At 50.9% G+C, this 14,018-nt stretch overlaps 1 protein-coding gene across 1 annotated transcript; it reads left to right on the forward strand.

Annotated features, from left to right (window-relative positions):
* The first annotated feature begins 950 nt into the window (after nucleotides 1-950).
* Nucleotides 951-6,586, forward strand: RSPO1 (R-spondin 1). Its single transcript, XM_059830903.1, has 5 exons — nucleotides 951-1,044; nucleotides 3,429-3,620; nucleotides 4,844-4,993; nucleotides 5,413-5,601; nucleotides 6,429-6,586. The coding sequence occupies exons 1-5, from the start codon at nucleotides 951-953 to the stop codon at nucleotides 6,584-6,586; spliced, it is 783 nt and encodes a 260-aa protein (XP_059686886.1).
* Nucleotides 6,587-14,018: the final 7,432 nt, after the last annotated feature.

A 14,018-nucleotide genomic window follows, 5' to 3' on the forward strand; every position in this document is an offset into this window, starting at 1 on the left:
TCGCTGCTGAGCACCAGGCTTCCTCTGCCAGCAGGACCATGCAAGAGCTGGTGAGCCCTGGGCAGAGCAGCTCCTGCGCTTGGCCCCACTTGGCACTGCCTCTGCCCGCGCAAGCAGCGCTGACCCTTCCCTACCGCTCCGGGGGAATGGGAGCTGGGAGGTTTGGAAATTCCCTCCGAGCAGAAACGATCCCGCCCCGTCCCCAGACAGCCCTGTCTCCAGCTTGGGACTGCAGGCTCGCTTTCTGCTCGGCTCAACTACCAGCCCCAGAGGTGCCCACTTGATGGGAAACATCTTGTGCGCTTGGCAGTCCGCAGAGGCCATCTGCTACTCAAGGAGGGGCAGCCGAGGGGGACTGGCACTATTTTAAACAAGTTACAGCTATAACCATATGCAGCATCGGCAGATGGCAAAGCTGTGTTAGGCGTTTCTACGTGTGCTAACCGTTATTAAGCAACGCAGTGACTTGTGGATGAGGTTGGAGGGCAATTCTCTCTGCGCCGCTCCGGGTGCCGTCTGCCTGCAGCCCCTGCACGCTGCTCCCCCAGTTCGCCCCATGGCTTCCACGCTCACTCGCCACAGTGCCGAGCCCAGCCGTTACGGGAGCGATGTTGACTGTCAAGTTAATCTGTTCCCCTCTTTCTTTGCAGTTCCTGGGAGCGCACTTGGAAACTGCAAGCAGCTAACGCTGGCTGCCAGAGCCCCCAGATGGGACTAGAGCCAAGCTCCTGCACTCCTTACAGGGATGAAGGTAGAGCCATGTTACCTGCTACCTAAGCTCGCTGTTGCTGATGTAGTTTGTGGATATGGTCCTGTACCAGGCTTCGTGCACAGACTCTCAGCTCTGATTCCGCCCGAGACGTTTTAGCGGCAGCAGAGAGATCACCAGCTGTGGAGCGGGCTCCTCCGACCACCCTGCGACGGAGGGGCTGCAGCGCTGGAGAGTTACTATGCAGCTTGGACTGTTTGTGGTGGTGGTTTTTCTAAGCTCGATGGATCTAACAGGCAGCAGCAAAGTGGTGAAGGGCAAGAGGCAAAGACGAAGTATGTATGAAATGCTTTTCTTCTCTACTTCTTCTTGTGATGCTGTATGGTTCGTGCAGATGGTGAATGTGTTTACCAACACAGAGAGCTGGGCAGAGCCTCGGGGTTCCCTGTGAGACCTCGGAGCTTCCAAGTCCCACTCCTGTGCAGAGATGTGCACTACCCTGTCCTACTGGACCTGCCACAGCCCCAAGCCGCAGACAGTTGTCCTGGCGTCCGCAGGCAGCGCCAGGCAGGGACAGGTAGGAGCTGCCCCACAGGCTGTGGCTTGGGGCAGGGTCTGGCCAGTGCTGCTCCCCAGGGCTGTGGCCCTCGGGTGAGCTGGTGCCCATGGCAGCGTTCACAGCCAGAGGAGTTCATTCTGTGGAGCAGGACAGGGTCAGCCTCCCCCCTTCCCACAGTGACCCGACTGCCATGGCCCCTGCCCGCCTTCACCTGCCCCATAGGCACTGAGCTGGCAGACAGCAGTGCACATCCCGCTCTGCGCCCTGCTGAGTCCAGCAGCCTGCGGGTCCCCCACCATCGTCAGGCGCCTTCCCGGGAAGGGAAGGGAAGGGAAGGGAAGGGAAGGGAAGGGAAGGGAAGGGAAGGGAAGGGAAGGGAAGGGAAGGGAAGGGAAGGGAAGGGAAGGGAAGGGAAGGGAAGGGAAGGGAGCGTGTGAGCATGAGCCACGCATCACTCCCCATCCGCCTCCCTGGCGCTGCTTTGCTGGCAGGCTCCTGCCCTGCACCGTCCTTCCCCCGCAGCCACCCCGTCCCACCCGGAGCCCCCCAGCAGGCTCTGCTCCAGGCAGCGGCCACACACGACTGCGTCGGCCTGCGGGGCAGCCGGGCCATGGTGGGACCCAAGGTGCACAGGGAGTACAGGTTTTAATTATCCCTCCAGCCCGGACAGTCCTTGGCCAGTCCCAGCCCAGGGCTCACACAGGGCAACCAGGCTGAATCAGCACAAGAGCAGCCACATGGGTTTGCCCTCATTTATGTAAGCTAGTTTTAGAACTGTTTTACATTAAAACTGTTTTAAATTAAATTATATAAAAATTATTTTACATTAAAACTGGGACTGCTGAGCCCTGTGAAAACAAGGAAAACTTGCTCTCATGGCTAATGCTATAACGTGCAATTTCCAGTGAGGGCCCAGTTTATACCTTTGCCATAGAGGCAGACCTTGGCACTGCGGCCCAGCGCTGCAGGAGGGATGGAGGCGGATCCCCTGGGGGTCCTTGCATACAGGGTGGCCAGGGCCCAAAATGCCGAGGGAAGGTCCTAGTCCAGACCCAGCAAACCCTCCTGGAAGCTGGGCACTGAGGGTCTGCCGGGTTGGGGACCGCCATCTGCTTTCTGTTTCATTTTCCGAGGCTGCAGCAGCCTCCATGCCCGCGGACCCAGCGATGGGGCTGGGACAGGCAGCAGGGGAGCTGCCATGGTCTTGAGTCACTGTGGGGGGAGAAGAAAGTTTTCTTACCTCTTGGTATGGCATGTGAATGCTGTGGTGCTCTGTGCTTGCTTTTGAAGTGTAGTAAACAGAGTATTTAAAAGAATACATTTTTAAATACACAGCTTTTCTATAAACAAGGATACTGCTTGCATAATAAACTAATAAAAATAACCTGCATTCTAGCCTGCAAAGAATGCTATTGGTTTCAAAACAAGCAGCATTTTATATGATAATTAAAAACAGAAAACTCTCAAGACATGGGACTGAGTATTTTTCTTGGACTGAATGTAGGAGCTGAGAACACATCTCTATTTTGAGGGCAGTGAAATCTCCTGCACTGCCAGATATAGTTAACATAAGTGGGGTCAGATTGAGATCTAGCTTGGGACGCAGCCTGGCCTGAAGCACAGCGCAGAACTAGTCAGACGGTTTCGCTCCAGCACTGCGCGGCTCTGGTCCCAGCTCGTCCTGCAGCATGCCCATAGCTCGGCAGGGCAACACTGCCAGCTCCAAGAGGGGATGTGGTGGGGAGGCTCTGGCCCCCTCAGGCACGTGTCCCTCGTGGGCGCCTGCCCAGCGTGGGCAGCGGGGCTGCTGGACAGGGCTGGGAGGCAGGGGGCTGGTGGGGAGGCACCTCTGGGACTCTGCGAAGAGTTGGTGGCTGCTTCTGGGTCCTGCTCCTCACTGCTGCCGCTGTCATGACCCTTGTGCCTGTGCTCAGTGTGGTGCTGGTCGCCGTGGGCATCAGGCACGGGGCCGTGACGTCCGGCCAGAGCGGTGCCGGGAGCCACAGCGAGCACGTCAGTGCAGCAAGACCCCAGCCCTCGGGCTGCCCTGGCCCCTGCCCTTCCAGCCAGTGGTGCCAGTGTTTTGGGGCTGAAGCTGGTGCATGCAGAGCCCGTCCGTGTGGGCGGGCACTAACCACTGCCTCTCTCTTGCTCTTCCAGTTAGCACCGAGCTGAGTCAGGGCTGTGCCAGAGGCTGCGACCTGTGCTCCGAGTTCAATGGGTGCCTGAGATGTTCCCCCAAACTCTTCATCCTTCTGGAGAGGAATGATATCCGGCAAATAGGGATTTGCCTACCATCTTGTCCACTGGGATACTTTGGCCTTCGCAATACAGACATGAACAAGTGCATCAGTGAGTACGGAGGTGGGAGGGAAAGGGCGAAATGCAGGAGGGTGGCTGTGCTTTGCAGGGGATCGTGCCGCCTCTGGTCAGGGAAGAGGAGATGCTGTGGCTATATCGAAGGGGAGAAGGCAGTGCTGAGCAGGGCAGCTATCTACCACAGGGAATAACCCCATAATTTATGCCAATGTAGGCTAACATGCCTTGGGTGCCCAGGCACTTCCCCACCATGGCACTGTGCAGCTGGTGCAGCATGCAGCCAGGCTGAGATGCTCCTTCCCCTTGACCAACTGCTAGATACTGCCTGAACAGTACCCTCAGCAGCTGGGTAAGCATCCACTGCCCCCACATCAGCCCTTCCATGTGGGTTTTGACTTGAGTTTTGGCCTTCCTGGTCTTTGAGAGCCTCTGTGGGTCTCTCTGTGCTGTGGGCGGGTGGTGGTAATGGACCAGTGGTCCATTAGAGCAGAGGGCCACGGGGGAAGCCTTCAGGGCTGGGTTACCCCGTTGCAGCATGCTCTGCACCACCCAGGTACGCTGTGGACGTGGCATCCTGCAGGACATTTGGGAAGCTCTGTTACCTGGGCTGCCAGACTGGCACCCTCTTCCTTTGGGAGGAAAGAGGAGGAGGGAGATCCTTTCAGCTTTTAAGATACTGCTCACACAAGTACCTTTTCTTCTCTCCTCTGCCCGTTCACCACAGCCTGGCAGCTCTGTGAATGAGATCCTTGGCCTGGGCCTGCCCCTTTCAGCCAGAGCACCAGAAAGAAGCTGGACATGGAAAAATGCGATCACTTCCCCAGCAGTTTCAAGCAAACCACCCTCATGGCCAGATTTCCATCTAATTCTGTTTCTTTGCAGCCTGTACTGTAGCTGCAGCTGGAGCAGTTGATACAGGACTTTATTCTTTGCACTGTTCCACTTTGGCTGACTGATGCTCAAGCTGAACACCAGCACAAACCTTTTCCACCCTGCCTGATTTCGATCTGGCAGCAGCTCTGCTGGCTATGAGAACTGCACCACAGTGGCTCTGTCCTTACCAAGGAACAGTGCAAAGAAAACTGACTTTTATCTGAGTAGCACAACCAGGCCGGGCAGGATGTTGAGAGGTTCGCCCTGGCTGTTGGCAGACCCCTTGGAGCCAGGAGAGAACTCCAGTTAGCAGTCAAGAGCTTCCTGGGTCTTTTGCTCACATCAGACTACGTAACACCTTTTTGGTTTTTTTTTTCCCCCAGAATGCAAAATTGAGAACTGTGAGTCCTGTTTCAGTCGAAATTTTTGCACAAAATGTAAGGAAGGTTTGTATTTGCACAAAGGGAGATGTTACGTCACATGCCCCGACGGCTACTCTGCTGCCAACGGCACCATGGAGTGCAGCAGTCCTGGTAAGTGATGCTCGGGCACCTTTCACTGCGTCTGTCGGGCCCAGCCACATGTATTGCTACAGTTTGGTTTACAAGATAAAACGAACCTCTCGGAGATGGTGGCTCATCGTAACCGTGTCGAGTGGGTGATGGTACAGGCCAGACCCAGCCCTTCAGCGGGCAGAGCCCTCTGGAAACCAGCCTAGACGAGGAGCAGCACCTCAGTGTTGCTGCCGCGTGTTTGTGAAGCGTGACTCAGAGTTTGTGCGAGACGGCAAGGAAGGGGGTGCCTTGAAAACTTAGGAAGCTGCTGGGGAAACACACATACCCTTCACGCCCACAGTGGGGGAGAGGTGCGATGGTGTGCAAGGGCTCCGGGAAGTCCTGAGGCAGCAACAGAGAAACAAGAGTTACTGCTGGCCTCTCTTGTTATCTGGCAGCACAATGTGAAATGAGTGAGTGGGGGCCCTGGGGGCCCTGCTCCAAAAAGAGGAAGCTGTGTGGCTTCAAGAAGGGCAACGAAGACCGAACGCGGCGGATTCTGCAGGCCCCCTCCGGAGATGTGTCCCTGTGTCCTGCCACCACGGAGGTGCGGCGATGCACCGTGCAGAAGAACCAGTGCCCCGAAGGTGAGCAGACATGGAATACCTCACCATCCCTCCCCAGCACCTTTCCTTTGTCAGGCACAAGTATCCAGCCAATTGCCCAGTATCTCAAATGCACTGAACATCTCACTACCCCTCTACGGTACAGGGAACACAACGTGATGGTAGCTAGAAAGACCCCTGGGTGGAACTGGCACAGACCCCCGGGTTGGTGATGCTCAGCACGACTTGCCGCATGTCCCACGGGCTTTCAGATATTTTAGCTTCCTCTCTGGCCAGAGAGCAGCAAGGCAGCGGAGCAGCCAAAGGTGCATCCCTGTGCGCTGCGGTGAGGGGAGTCATCTTCTCTAACAAAATGCTTAGGTCTGTGTTTTTCCCAGGAATTAGGGTGTCTTCAGGATGAACGGTGGTTTGGTCATCCTCTTATGGGATGGACAAGGATTGCAGCTGGGTTGAGTGTTTTGAGGGAAACCGGTTCTGAGCAGTGACTAACACCACAGGGATTAAACAGCCGGGCAGGGGGAGGCCGACACGGCCGGTCTGTTCCTCTGATGCACACAGCAGCACGCGTTAGCTAAGGGGCTTGGTATGCAGCCGCAGAGAAACGCAAGTGTTAACACTTCTGCTGGAGACAGACAATTACAAAGCTAAATTCTGATTTGATCCTTCTTCCCTGTTTATGTTTAGGCAACAGCTCGCTATGCAAAGCACAGCCTGGCAGATAGGGTGGCTCTCGGGCACCTCTGTGCATGGGGAGGGACGCAGGCCCTTCGGGCCACCCCTGGCAGCAGCGGGCCACAGGCCAGCTCGCTCCGCTGAGAGCCTCACGGTGCCCCTTTGCTTTACTGCAGGGAAAAGGAAGAAAAAGGAAGAGCAAGGAAAGCAAGATAATGCGAATGGGAACAGAAATCGGAAAGACACCAAAGACGCCAAGTCTGGCACCAAGAAGAGGAAGAGCAGACAGAGAGGGGCCGTGGTCCCCGTGACATCCGCTAGCCCTGCCCAGTAGCTGCCCCTTCACATCACCTGATGGCAAGACTTCATTGCTGCTATGTATATGAAAGCTTTATTGAACCAGAGCACTGCTACACAACACATACACGTGTCCAGAAAGAGAGACATATACTCCTAGACTGACCCACAGACCCGACGGAAACCACACACACAATACTTAAGGAGGCTGCACACACACAATATTTAAGGAGGCTGCACACACACACACCACCCAGGACTGCAGAAGGACGCTGCCAAGAAGAGGAGTGGGAGCACACAGGAGGGAACCCCACCTCCCCAGGGCTCTCCAGGGGACGCTGCGGCAAGGAGAGGTGGAGTACGAGTCAGCGAAGGACCCAGACGCGAGACTTCATGACCAAAGGCCTCAACTCAAGACTGGCCCTGTGGCCCCACCGCAGCGCAGCTGCACCCAGAGGGACAAGACTGGACCTGCACGGCCGCTCTCCCCGACCTGGGACCTGGACTCACACAAAGGCAGTGGCCTCTTTCTCTTTCCCCCACCCTTTATTTTGTGTTTTAAGCTGTATGACTTTATCATTGCAAATACATGTTAAACGTTTGTGGTAAGACGTCAGTGGTATCTGCCCTGAATCTGCTTCAAAGAGTTATTTCAAATTAAAAAACAAAAAACAAAATGACAACCAACTTCTTGAGTGTGTGGTTCATGCCTTGGCCCCTATGGAGGCTGGTGTCCCACAGGACAGAGACTCACTTATGGAAGGGAAACTCACCAAAGCTTTAAGAAAATCCCAGAAAATGTTGCCAGCTGCATTGCAGCCACAAATCAGCCATCCTGCACTCACAGGACCCCAGCTGTGCTCTGCGGAGCCCCCTGAGGAATTTCCCACTGAAGGATCCAGTTAACATGCAGCAGATTGAGAAAATGAGAGGTTACAACAAACCGCAGGTTGCCGAAGCATTGTGACTCCTCTTGTACAGTCACAGCTGCGGGACTCCATCCCGGGCTAGGGACACGCTCGTTCGTCTGCCTGGACACCACCCAGGCGCGTAGCAGGAGGGAAGGCAGGCGGGAGGGGGAAGGCACAGTTTGGGCTTGGCAGAAGAGAAACAAACTTTTAAGTTTGGTAGAAACTACTGGTCTGCATACCACCGACTGGAATTCCCTGGATTCAGCACAAGCGCTCCTGCTCTGCAAGAGCCAACACCTGGGCAGAGGAACTGGGACAAGGAGTGTGTGGGACAGAGACCTAGTGAGACCCATGGGGGGCACGCGTGAACACTGCCTTCTCTGCATGGAGATCTTTACCCTCGGCACTGTCACAAGGTGGCATATCACTCAGTTTCCCTTATATTTTAAAATGTACTTCCTCGATTTAAGTATGTGCAGACATTTAATTCCTCTAGAGTTCAGCAAAAGTCCTCTGGTCCTGAGGGATGGAGCCAGGGGAGGTGCCGTGGCTCCCAGAGATGTGCCCAGGGCGGATCAGTGACATGGTGCTGAAGCTCCTAGCTCCCCCGGTAAGGCGACGGCGACGGGCAGGGAAAAGCTCACCCCAAAGCTAAACCTGGCGAATACAGTCTCTGCTGTGCTTGCTTTCGTACCACCTTCTCTGCTCTGCGGCTTTGGAGGGCAGAGTGAGCCAGCGAGTGTGTGGGGACGCCTGCGGGAGAGGCCCCTGCTCGCTCCGATGGGTCACCTGCCCGCGCCCAGCAGTCCTGGTCCTCTCCTGCGAAGAGCCAGCGGTTCCTGGTGCCCGCGGAGGACTCAGCTCCAGCAGAGGACACCTAAACTCTCCCTTCACCCCGTTCACTTTGCGGCTGGTTTGGCTCAGTGCAGGACGTGGGAGCTGCACAGTTTTTTCAGCTCCGGAGCTGTACCAAGCTCTGTGTGACTGCTCTGCTGGCAGCAAAACCTTTCAGCCCATCATCCACTTTGTGTTTAAGTAAACAAGAAGCTGTTACATCTTTTAAAGGGGATTCCATTTCAGCACAATGATAAATGACCAGCATACCAAGCAGAGAGAGAAAGAGGTTCTTAGAAGTCATCCTTTGAGTTGTTTATGGATCACGTTCAGACGATTCCTGAAAGCCTCCCAGATGAAAGATCAGATCTCACTTTAATTTCTAGCCTCAGCTAGCCTGTGAGATAAGTATTTTGTTTGTGCCATGGCATTGCATGTAAGCAGAACCGTTTTTCCCTTCCGCTTTTTAGCAGCAATAATCAGTAACCCTTTCATGAACCTCAGCTTGCTAATTCATAAAGGACTCCTTCCTCCCTCCTGCTGCAGTATCTCAGTCCAGTTCTCAACAAGGATTAGAGAGAAGCGAGAGTGCATTAGTAAGGTTTTATACACAGAGGCTCTGTTAACTGACTGGATTCCCTACAGTAACTCATGGCAATATTAGCACAACTATTTCAAAACTAGACTGCATATAATAAATCAACACAACCTATTTCATAGAACTTTCTAGAGTTTTTTAGAAAAACTGACAAACTTCTTTCTGTTGTAGCCTTTTCCCTTCTTTCTTCCTTTTTCACAGCAAAATGGGAAGAAAAAGGGAGAAAGGCAAAGGAAAGTTTAAAATGCATATTAAGAAAACTCAAGATTTTTCAGTATGGGTGATTTTAAAATTAAACTGTTTTAGAAAAATTAGGAGGAAAATATAAAAAACAAATCAAATTTCTTTTTTTAATCAGCTCGAGAATTGTGCTTATTCCCACTCCCAGAGAGCTGGTTTGTTTATGAATTTAGAAACATTTTGCCTTTGACCAACGTGATTTGCACACTGAGCTCAACAGTCCAAGCCGGAGATTTCCTTAGATAGGTTGACGTCATCTCAACTCACATGCACATGAACACTCTCTTCCAGCCCGCCAAATAAAATATGTTGTGGTGTTCTCTCCATGGCATCACTGTAAAATATGCTTCTTTAAAGAAATAAATAAATAAATGGGTTTGCTGAACAAGCTTTGTCTGCTTTATTCACCAAAACTGGAGTCAAATCCCAACTGACCAAAAATGTCTAGAAAGAGCGCGTCTCTCCTAAGTAATTTCTGTCTACCTGCTACCCTCCAGAAGCCAAACATACCTATACGGATCATGGCATGGAAATGTTGCTGCTCCGGCTTCTGCACATATCCATGTTCTGTACTTCGACCATCTGGTTGCTGAACTGGAGAAGTGGTTGCTAGACGTATAGACAGACAGACAGATCCTTCGTCAGAAACTCCTTTGCATAGAAAACGTCTTCATTTATACTGTTGAACATACTGGTGTTTCTTCACTGGACAGACTTCTACTCAAAATCTGCAGTTTCTAGACAGTTTACTTAGCTTTTGGGTAATTCATCCCACGTAATGGGGAACAAAGGGCAAGGAATAATATATTAACAGCTTACAGTCATGGGTTTGGAACTGTTTAACGTCTATCTCATTTGCCAAGATTTAGGAGGTAAAGCAGACAAATTTCACCAAACACAGGTTGGTTGCATTATATTCTTATCTTCTCTGTGAAATATAAATCTGTATTTTTCATCAGCTACAGTCAAGTTAAAGGTGTGCACATATACTCCTCAAACAATAATTTACTGGCTCTCTACCCCCATGGAGATGGAGGCAATGTATATACTTTTTAGTTCATGTTTATGTTAAAATGATTTCTCACTCAGAAGAAACCTTAGCTTTGATTAAAGGAAATAGAGTAGGATAGTGAAACAGGTTATCCCTAATACTATTATTTGGATTATATTGTCTGAGAACACTAAAAGGGATATTTTATACCTATTTACAGATTTTAAGTCAATAGTCTTCACAGAGATGTTAGGCATAACATTAAAAAAAAAAACAAACCTCTATTAAAATTACAGAAATACCAGCTGTATTTAACCAGTCACCATAAATAAATCACGCCCATGGCGTTTATACACATGATAATATATTATACCCAACTGAATGCTAAACCATAGTTTAGATGGAGCTGCTTGCCAGAATCTCCATGATTTTTGAAGAGCAGCAGGATCTTAGCAGAAAAAAAGAGGCAACCAGGTAGGTAATATATTGTCATTTACAGCACAAGAAAAAACGGCCTCGTTAGAACCTCGTCTGCCATTCACCACTGAAACGGCCTGCAAAAGGCCACATCAAATCCTGCGACGCGCAAAGCTAACATGCATGATGCAGCATGTGCAGCTTTCCAGAAAAGAAGTCACTTTTCATGACTATCAAAATCAAATCACAAAAGTAAAACATTTATATGTAAATGCTTTAGCTTCCAGATCGCTAGTAAACACTTAATTCCTGTGAGAGAGATCTGCAGCACTGGCGTACGTTCAAAGAGTAAAGCAGAAGGCTCTGCAAGCCTGTGAGAACTGCGCGGGGCTGAGCACAACGTTCGCTCCGAGGGCTCGGTCCTGCTGGGCACAGCCCAGCCCACGCTCTCAAAGTCCTTCTTCACCTTTTTGCCTTTTTTTGCTTGACTTTGATTTTTTCCTCCCTCCAGCTTTCCCCTATTCCTTTCAATCGCCATTTTGGGAACTCCAGATCCAAGGCAACGATATCTGGGATCGCTTTTGGTTTTCTGTTAAGGAGCTGTCAAACCTGGAGCCTTTTGCCAAGGAGCTCTGCCTCCCACTCTTGTAAGCTACATCCCTGAAAACCTATTCCTGAGGAACGGAGTTGGGAAAACTACTGTGTTGATAAAGCATCTACAGGATCTTCTGGCAGTGCTTAGGATGATTTTGAAGGCTAGCTATGAAACCCACTTCTGTCCTTGTCCTCTGCAGGGAATCACTGCAACAAGGCGAGTAAGATGGCTGATCTTGCCTTTAGCCTGTTAGATAAAACAAAGTAGCTCAATACCACACCGAAAAAGGGCTCTGAGTACAAGTCCAATCTTGTTCTGAAGTCTTGGAAATCTATTTTTCCTGCATTTAATTGACAAAATCTGTAGATCATACAAGGAAGACAGTCCCTGCCAAAAATCAAACATCACTAGTTTTTAATAATACAATGGGAATAACCCTGTAGAACATATGTAATTATGGCAATGAGTCATTCTGATGGCATCACATAACCACATTCACTGGGATTTTGACAAGAAAGAGGCCACATAAAATTCAAAATTATTTCATTTCAGCAATGGTCAGGCTAGTTGTGTCAATGAAGCTGAGGCCGTTTGGCAGACCCGACAGGCCTGGCACCTATCACTACCCCCCTGTCCTGTCTGGTATGCAGTATGGACAGCATCCCACTGTAGCCAATTTAAAAAGAAGAAGAAAAAAACCTTAAAAATTTAAACAGGAGGATGCATCAATAGCAAATGAAAAGCTTGAGAGTCATATAGCAACAAAAAATTAGTTTAGTAAAATATCTGACTCGTATGTTATCAGATACATGAGTAAACAACCACAGCTACAGAGATACTGCAAGTTAAATACTAACTGTTAGCCCCAGCAATGTAATTTTGGTCAGGAAAAGTATGAGAGAGAGAAGAGCACAGCTGAAAGGATGAATTTATTCTAGTTTGAATGCAATTCCCATATGTTATCAGTATAAACTTTTCTTATGACAGAAATGGGATTGTAACCCACTCCGATCTGGGTGACGGGGCTCACTGTAAGCACGGCTGGGGAGAGTGGTGCTGAGACCCCCATGTTAAAGCTTTCAACATGGGAATTCAACAATTAACTCAGAGGTTTTACCAACAAAAGTTCTCCACGACATAACCTCATGTCCAAAGCTAGCTATTTCTGTTCTTTCACAGAAAGAGACAGCAATTTTCTGGATGCACTCCAAGATATCTTGCTAACAATAAAGAGAGTGTTTTTTTAAGGAAAAGGAAGAAAGAGTGGGGGAGAACAGAGCAAGTATTACTCAACTATTTAGTCTAAAAATTGGAAAATCAAAAGGATCTTCTGACAGATTGATATCAACTCTAATAGAAAACACACTTGTCCCGGGAAAACTCTTCTACATGAGCCTCAAGTCTGATAGCTTAAACAATTATCTACAATTTGGAATTAATTTTTTATGCCCACATCAATGTGTATTTTTTAAATGCCCAAGGCATAGATAATTCTATTAAGAGAAAAAACAGAAATCTTAGGCTTAACCGAAACAGACTGAAAATTCAAGACCGCCATCTTACAAAACATCTCACAAGTCTTGATTCATTAGGACTTCGTTCTACAACGGGGACTATGCACTACCTAAAAGCAAAATGCTGAAAATCATTAAAAGAACAAAATCTCAGAAGCTCTGTTATTGTTCTGGATTTAGAAGTGCATTAGCAGAACTAGAAGGAAACTGAACTAGCCGTGAATACTCTGCTGCTAATAGGTATTCAGAAATGATGGGCCAGACCTTCGTTTTGGGGAACGATTCCCCAAGGTGCTGAGCAGTTTGGCCCCAGCCCAATCTCTGGTATGAATTAACACTGTTTCAGTGGAGCTTTGTTAATTCCCCCAAGGTGAGGATCTTTCCAATTTCTATTAAAATCTGGCACTAATATGAATGTAGGCTTAGTCTTTAGACATATAATTTGCCTAAATTTGATTTAAGTTTCTGCACTGTCCATGCAATTCTTTACATGCATACAAAAACACCAGTGTTATTATTTCTAATTTTAAAAAGTCATTGCCAGTAACCCAGAAAAAACAACCCTGCGTGCCCATAAACCTCCTACCAATACCGCTCTGCCGCATGTCAGTATGCTCTGCCACGCCAGGGCTCCCACCAGCACCCCTACACCAACAAACCAGTTTGCTGACCACATGCATTCATCTGCAAATGGAAATAAGCATTAATGCCAAGCTCCCAAATGATTCTCATTATGTTTCTGTGAACAAACAACATTTCACAAACAATGAGGGCTCCTGTGCCAGCACCCTCCTTATTACAGCCTTCTCTTCCTTTGAAGCGGCCTGCGGTCCCCCCGCTGCCCGGGGCGGGAGCCCCGTCCGGGACAGCAGCGTTCCGGAGCGAGGCAGAGCCGGCGGCAGGGCCGCGTCCCGCCCTCCGCTCCGAACGGGGCCCTGCGGCCCACCGCCCTTCGCCCGCCCCGCAGGCCGCGCTCCCGGCCAGGAGCGCTCCCGCGAACCTCGGTCCGGCGGGGCCGGGCGGGCCGGGAGCGCGCCGCGGCACGGGCCGCCGCCCCTGTCGCCGCGCCCGCGGGCGGGTCATGGCGGACGCGCGGCTCCCGCGGCGTGGCCCCGATCTGGGGAGACCCCCGGAAGCCCCGCGGGCCGGCGGCCGGGGAGTACGGGGGGGACCGGGGCGGCGGGGCCGGGCCAACCCCACGCGTTGCCATGGCGACCGGCAGGGGCACACGTGTTCGCCGGGGCACGCTGCTGCGCCTGAGCAGCCGGAAGACTGACTCAGAGGAAGTGCGTCATGCCGCTGACCCCGACGTCGGAAGTGCTTGTGTCGCCGCTTTCTGCCCGCTGCGGTGTGTGTGGCGGAGCGGCGT

Source organism: Gavia stellata, chromosome 29 (assembly GCF_030936135.1).
Source record: "Gavia stellata isolate bGavSte3 chromosome 29, bGavSte3.hap2, whole genome shotgun sequence".
NCBI lineage: Eukaryota > Metazoa > Chordata > Aves > Gaviiformes > Gaviidae > Gavia > Gavia stellata.